We start from the raw sequence: 7,755 nt of genomic DNA on the forward strand, positions 1-7,755 counted from the left end.
TGGACCGTTTTATTTAGTACTGACATCTTACTTGGAGAGCTGTCATGATATTTTGAGTTTCACCCATCATATCCCCTGATGGAAAATCATCCCATCTTTTTTAAACAGCTGACTCTTGTTGAGATGAAATTATCTGAAGTGCCTCAATTCTATGCTTTATATGAACTAAAATGCCACATAACCATATATTGTATTAAGTGAACACGGCCCTCAAAATAAAGGCATTAGACTACATGTCCTTGGGGGGTAGAAGGCTGTAGACTCACGCCACGCATGCCTGGGAGAAAGTAGATAACAGGTGACCATCTTCTAGTGGAAAGTTACTGAGACACTGTTGTTTAGACTAGAATGAGAGAGCTGATAATAAAAACGCATTACCATTTTTAGATCCGCGGCACCGTGTCATGCAGAACGCATCTCCCTTAAGTGTGAAATGATCTACTGAGCAGTGTTTTGTCTTCCATCGGATGAAGAATCAAAAGAACTCGGTGAAGTGTTGATATTTAACACTCTAAATTAAATCTAACAATAAAATATTTGCATTTAAGAGGAAAAATTTTCAGCTGGAGCAGAAACAGTGGGCTGCAGAAATTACTGTCAGTCTGCTGAAGCTACACCAGAGTGTGCTATGTGCGGAGTGGAGAAGCCATTTGTACTGACCCCACACTGTTATATTTCCACTCAGGAAATAAATCTGCACAGATTCCTTGTGTTCTTTAAAAATACAACACAACGCAGAGCTGAGGAGTTTATTTGGGCTGGCCTGTTACAGTCGGGTGAAGCACAAACTGCTCACACATGTAGACCATTTTTTGTGTGAACTTATGAAGTAGAGACTGGTGTAACTGAATAGTGAGAAAGAGCCGCGTCAGTAAATCCAGAAGCTTTTTACCATCTAAAGAAGTCTTTGTGCTGCTGCAGACGTCAGTAAATCTGACCCTAAATGTTTCTTTCAAACTCAAAGCTGATGTTCCACAGGATGCTCTCCTTTGAATGACCTGCAGAAATCAGCAGGGTTACAACATGTGCTGAATTAAGATTCAATGAAGGGGTTACTGAGAGAAGACACGAGGTTCAAATGCAGCCTGTGTTTGAAGCACAAAGGAGACGCCTGCTGGAGCAGCTGGAGTCCTACAGACACTCTTCACTACACAAACACCTCCTACAACATCCACTCTTTCCACTCTGACTGCTGTGTTTGTAGAAACACTCCAACTCACACAGCTTTAAATATGAACATGTGTGTGAAACAGAGCTGAGCTGGCATTAAACATGATGGAGGATTTATTCGCAAACACACAACAACATTTACACACACATTACCTCTGCAGGACGACACACGCCTGATTTAATGATTTTCATTTACTGCTGTTTGTGTACAAAGCAACACTTTGTTTCTATTCTGAGTTGGTTACTTTGTTTGTTGGATTTCAGTCGGTTTCTGCTTTAATTCATGTTAGATTAAAATGTTTTTACATGTTTCACTTCTTTTTTGCTAAAGTAGATTTTCAGCTGTTTCCAAACCAAAGGCTTGTTTTAAAGAGACAGTTTAAATGGGATTGTGGGAATGACGTGTTTGCAGTTTCTATCCAACAACATCAAGCAGTTAAAGAGTTCATGTTACTAACAGCTCAGCGCTCGCCGCCAGCTCCAACTTGCCATCTGGAGCACCATCCGCATATCAAGGATTTCTGTCATGGCCTTAGCTAGCTGCTGTGCTCGAGTGGCTTAGTAGGCTGTGCTCCCCTTGCGTATTGCCCACGCCAGTTGGACCTCGCTGCAGCGAGTGAGCATTCTCCAGCCTGTCATTGCTCGAGCAGGGTGGCTTCTTGGCTCTGGGGCTGGACCCTTTGGGTGGCATCCCTAGCTTGGCCCCTCCACTTTAGCGGCTGCACTGCAGCTGCAGGCTGTGTTTCCCTGGCGTGCTGCCCAAATTTCGCCGGTTTACGCGCCAGTCGCACGTTGCTGTGGAGAGTGAGAGTTCTCCAGCCTCTTTTAGCCAGTCTGGCATATAAGCTGCTGCAGCTGCAGGCTGTTCCCCTGGCATGTTGCCCACGATTCGCTGGTTCACGTGTCAGACAGACCTCACTGTGTCTGATACGTCAGCCAGCGAGTGAGTGTTCTCCAGCCTGCAACGCTGGCTGTGCACGAGTGTCTCATTTGAGTTCACTCTTGTGGCTCTCCTGTCTGCATACAGCTTTCTTTCTGGTGTATTACCCACGTGCCGCGGGTATACATGCTTGTCAGACCTCACTGTGTCTGACACTTAAGCCAGTCAGTCAGAGTTCTCCAGCCTGCAGCGCTGGTTCCCTGTCTGGTGCATTGCCTGTGTGTCACGGGTTTACGCGGCCAGTACAGGCCCACTCAGTGAGCCGGGATATTATGACTGACCTCGGGTGTCTCTTTTTCAAGTTCAATCTTGTTGCTCATTTGCTTGTGGACAGCACGTAGTGACGGTGCTGGGGGTGGACCTTCGGGTCATCGCCATGCTCAGCCCTCCACTTTAGCAAGCTAGGCTGCCGGTCCCTGTCTGATGACAGCACAGTGCGGCTTTGAGCCCTGGGGATGGACCGGTCACATCCCTAGCTTGGCATGCTACTGCAGGCTGTGTTCCCCCGGTGTGTTGCCCGCGGCTCACCGGTTCACGTGCCAGTCGGACCTCGCTGTGACAAGTGAGAGTTCTCGAGCCTGTAGCGCCAACTCTCTGTCTGGTGTATTGCCCACATGTCGTAGGCTTACGCGACCAGTGGGATCCTAATTGGTAGCTTGGTGTTCTGTGTATCCCGGCAGTCTGCTTGGCCTTCGCTTTTAGCGAAGCCCTGACTGGGTTGGTGTGTATATATGTACATTTGTCAGTGGTTCATTGGCACCTTTACTCTCTGTGGTTCGATTGCACTTTCTCCTCGTGGGGTGTCTTACAGAATTAACCCCGTACATATGGAATATGTAACGGAGTGGAGAGATAGTCTCAATATGCTAGCGAACAGGCTAGCGAACATATGGTTACTGTGTTCTTCGAGTGACACACTATCTCTTGTCGGGAGTGCTGGAATGTTATGCTGCTATTGTTTGTTGCTATTTTTTTATGATCATTATTACTATTCCATTAATTATTAATATTGATATTGCATTTAGATGTTTAAACATATTGGCACCCAATTAAGCTTTTATTACAGGTCCAGCAAGAACCACTTTAAGCTGTTGAGTCGAATCTATAATTCTAAATGCTTTTCAATGCTCCTATAATGTTAAATGTTTCTGTGTAGACTGCAAGGACAGGAAATATACTCTGTGTAAAAGGAGACAGGAAACGCCATGCTTTGCAAAAGTGAAACTGAAAGCAGAGTCTGAGTGCAAGCTAAGAGCAGGTTATTTTATTATGCATTTATATCTTTGGATTAAGCTTTTAGTGGAGGCTCTTGATTAAAACATTTATTCAACATATTATATATATAGTTCCAGTTAGGTTATTACATGGAAGGATGAGCCTCTGTTCTGGTGAAAGGTCAGAAGTGCAACGGGTGAGATGAGAGAGCATTTAAGGACGAGACACACATACACACACATAGTTTTAGTTGTGTACGTGCTGGCCTTCTGTCTGGTGGCTGATGAAGTGAAGGGTGAAATAAAGGGCAGCAGAGGCTGACGCACACACACACATTTGTAGACTCCTTTATATAGGTAAGAGTTTAATCATGTTTTGCTTGCAACTGCAAAATTGTGCCTGCATGAGTGACAGTTTGTGCAGAACGTGGACCTGATGTTCCAGACAGATAAGCCTGGGCAGGATGGTGACAGGAAGCACCTGGGTTCGAGCCGAAGACGATGTTCTTTAAACTGTGTTAAAAGTTAACTGAACAGTTGTGGTTTTGAATTGGCGTATGCTGTATTGTGTCTGAGAGGGGGGGGGCAGTATCACCCCAACCCTATAAAGTCTTTGTTCTGACTATTGTAAGACAGTTCAATACTGAATCTGCACGGTGTTGGACTCCACATGTGTATTCATTAAAATGTCGTCTAATTGCACCCGGCAGGATCAGTGGTCATTATTTTTGGTCTTCCTCCTCAATTTCTGAACCCTTAACACTCTCCACCTCCGAGACGCTTTCCAATCAAACTATCACCGGTGTCACGTCTGCACAGCTGTTCTATAGGTGAGCTGTGGAGTTTGGCCGGTCAATCTGGAGTGTCTTAAAGGAATATCCACACGCCACGACCAAGGGGGGTGATACACCATACATATGGAATACGTAACGGAGTGGAGAGCTAGTCTCTCACTCAGAGAACCAAGGTTACACAGTAACTGTACGTTGTTTAACCCTTTAGAGCCGAGCGTAGCGCCCGCGCTACAATTTGCATATCTATTTTTAAATCCCTGTATCACTGCAACCACGTAAGCTAGCGCAATAATTTTTTTTGCATATGAAACTGGAGAAGTTGTACTTACATATCACACATGCAGCTTTTCCCAGAGAGATGTTTCCTTCCTCTAATATGTTTGCAGAAATCATGTAAAAAGCGACCAAATAAAAAAAAACATAATCCCGAGCCGAGACTCTTTATCGATCTGATCAGCTGTTCACATCACTTCCTACGTTTGATTAACGTGATAGGTCATGTTGTCACCGTGACCTATCACGTGGGTCTGTCCAACAACAACAGGAAGTGACGTCATTTCCCCGGGAAATTTAGTTTTTTCTCTCGATCGCGCATACTGTCGTTTTTTCTAGAAACATACACCTGTACAAAACACACAACACACACTTTTTACATACTTAAACACATCCACCCACATTATTATGCAGCGACAATCCAGACACACCAAATACTTCACATTGCGCGAAGCTTTGGATCTGATTACCGCCCCTTGTGAATACGGTGCTTCTGGCCATATGTCGGATCCTGATTCTGCCGACAGTGAGGATGAGGCCGACTTCGTTGAAGGGATTGACCCTTGCCAAGACAAGTATGTATATTGTTTGAAATAAAATAATGTTTTTTGTGATAGAGAAAAGTAGGAAAAATTACGTTTGCGGTGCAAAAGAGAAATTTCGCACCACAACACAATTTTGCCCAAATTACGCACCATTATATTACTCTCGTGCAATACAAATTGAACAGACGGTATAATTTCTTTTGTGTATAGTGTTGATAATGTTGAAGAGGAGGGAACTGAAGTCTCCTGCTCAACTGAAGCAGCCCCTATACCAGAGGGAAGCAGAGGGAGGGGAAGGAGTCGGATGACTTGTCCTCCGGCAAAAAGAGGCAAGCGCTCCAGGTCACTCTCCGGTGATGCAGCTGCCTGGATGAGTGAAAAGGACCCTGACAGCTTGCCTCATCCTCTACCGAATTTCTGTCCAAAAAGAAAGCCAGGTGTGCAGCTGCCGTTTTCAGAATGTGTGGACTGTCCATCGCCATCTGAACTATTCAAGATATACTTTGACCGTGCTGCTATAAAAACACTGTGTGTCAACACAAACAAAAATGCAGCTAAAAATATTGCTGCAGGCAAAAAATTCACATGGACTGATCTCACAGAGGCTGAACTGTACCATTACATTGGCATAACACTCTACATGGGGGTTCTAAAGCTGCCTAAAATGAGAGATTTTTGGCGTGTGAATTCGATTTTTCATGTGCAATATCCCTCTAAGGTCATGACCAGAGACCGGTTCCTCACCATCACTTGGAATATTCATATGAGTGACCCTGCAGAAGACACTCTCAATGACAGAAAAAAAGGAACTACAGATTATGACTGCCTGCACAGACTACGTCCCCTGTATGACAGTTTACGTGTAGCCTGCAAAGCTGCATACCACCCACAGCAAAACCTCTCTGTGGATGAGCGCATGGTTTCCACCAAAGCCAGAGTTGCCCTGAAGCAATATATAAAAAGCAAGCCAACAAAGTGGGGGATAAAACTTTTTGTGCTATCTGACAACACAGGCTACACAGTGGATTTTAACATTTATACAGGGAGGTCAACTCTGGTAACTGGGAAGGGGCTGTCATTTGATGCTGTGATGGCACTTATAAACAAAAACTACCTGGGAACAGGATATCACATTTATTGTGATAACTTTTATACAAGCCCAGCACTTTTTCACCACCTTCATGATCTGGGGTTTGGAGCATGTGGGACATTTCGGGACACTAGAGTTGGAGTCCCAAAAACCAAACTTAACGCCCTGACAAAAAAATCTCCACGAGGGACAATCAGGTGGATCAGAGAGGGCCCTCTCATTTTTATCAAGTGGATGGACACAAGGGAGGTGAGTGTGTGCTCAACTCTGCACAGTGCCTTCTCAGGGGACACTGTGAAAAGGATGTGCAAGGCTGAAGGACAACACAGAGCAATTGATGTGCCAGCGCCATCAGCTGTAAAGGACTACAACCGCTTTATGGGAGGAGTTGATCTGTCAGACCAGCTGATTGGCTCCTATTCTTCATGGAGAAAGAGCAGGAAGTGGTATTTGACAGTGCTGCACCACTTTATAGACATTGCTGTCACAAACAGCTATTTGGTCAGCAAGGAGCTCTGTGGCAGACTGGAGCAGCAGCCAATGACACACCAGGATTTCCAGGAGCAGTTGATCGCTGAACTCTGTGGGGTGTCCTCACAATCAGGAATGAAGAGCTACCAACACATCCCAGTTGCCATTGTTGAAGGGGCATCTGGTCAAAAAAAAGCCACAAAGGGGCGCCAGAGGTGCAGGCTGTGTGGGAAGTGCACACCGTTCAAGTGTGAGGCATGCAAAGTGGCTCTGTGCGTCATTGTGGACAGGAACTGTCATAGGGCCTATCACACCTCCACTACTGCTGCTGAAGAATGATTTTTGACTGTTTTTCTCTCTCAAAAAGTAATGTGACACTTAGAACTTTTACTGCACTATTATAAACTATTTTTTAAATTATTGTCATGTTGCCAAATTGTGCAAAATATGAATTTATTTATTTTTTGGTTATGCTCCACCGGGGCTACTGAACAGCAATATTTGACTGTGCCTTTCTGTATATAAATTCCTGTGACACTTATAAGTACTGTTATTGTATTGTACTATTATAAATAGTTCATTTTGATCTTGTATTTTTATTGTCATGTTGTTAAATTGTGCCCCATATGCATTTTATTGATTTTCGTTTTTTACTAGTGTTTATAAAAATGATTGTATCTCAAAAATGAATTGATGAAAAAACTCCAAATAAATTTTGTGTAGTTTGAAAGGACTTTGTACAACTTTTTTTCATTTACAATTTTGAGCCATATAGCTTTGATATTTTTGTATCAACAAAAATATGTGAAAAACAAAAAACGATTTTCAAATTTTTTGTGGTTAATTGCACTTTTTTAGCAATTTCTATAGTTACTGTGGATTTGTTACACACATATTATTAAAATCTGGGATATAAGGGTTCTATTGATGTATAGTAAGTTAAAATACTCAAAAAAATGGGCCTACAGTATGTAAAAATGTAAACATAGGGTCTGGCGGACTTGTTCTATGGTAGGTCTTAAAGGGTTAAAAGTCTCTTTAAAGGGGAAACGTTCCTCTGTGGACAAATAAACACCTGTCTTAACAGTGGAACGGCTTCTAAAAGATCTACATCAAAACAAATCTAATGTCCAAATTCCAGCAGATTCTTAACCAGGATCTGTTGTGATAGTTTTCATGGTTCATACGAACTAAGCAGGTACACAACATGTGTAATGTCATACACACATATTTACATATTTATAAAAAGACAAGACTA

At 43.4% G+C, this 7,755-nt stretch overlaps 1 protein-coding gene across 1 annotated transcript; it reads left to right on the forward strand.

Annotated features, from left to right (window-relative positions):
* Window positions 1–4,327: 4,327 nt before the first annotated feature.
* LOC112844729 (piggyBac transposable element-derived protein 4-like) lies at window positions 4,328–7,500 on the forward strand. The gene is made up of 2 exons (XM_025904358.1): window positions 4,328–4,966; window positions 5,147–7,500. The coding sequence occupies exons 1-2, from the start codon at window positions 4,800–4,802 to the stop codon at window positions 6,834–6,836; spliced, it is 1,857 nt and encodes a 618-aa protein (XP_025760143.1). The 5' UTR covers window positions 4,328–4,799; the 3' UTR covers window positions 6,837–7,500.
* Window positions 7,501–7,755: the final 255 nt, after the last annotated feature.

This window comes from Oreochromis niloticus, unplaced genomic scaffold, assembly GCF_001858045.2.
Source record: "Oreochromis niloticus isolate F11D_XX unplaced genomic scaffold, O_niloticus_UMD_NMBU tig00001025_pilon, whole genome shotgun sequence".
NCBI lineage: Eukaryota > Metazoa > Chordata > Actinopteri > Cichliformes > Cichlidae > Oreochromis > Oreochromis niloticus.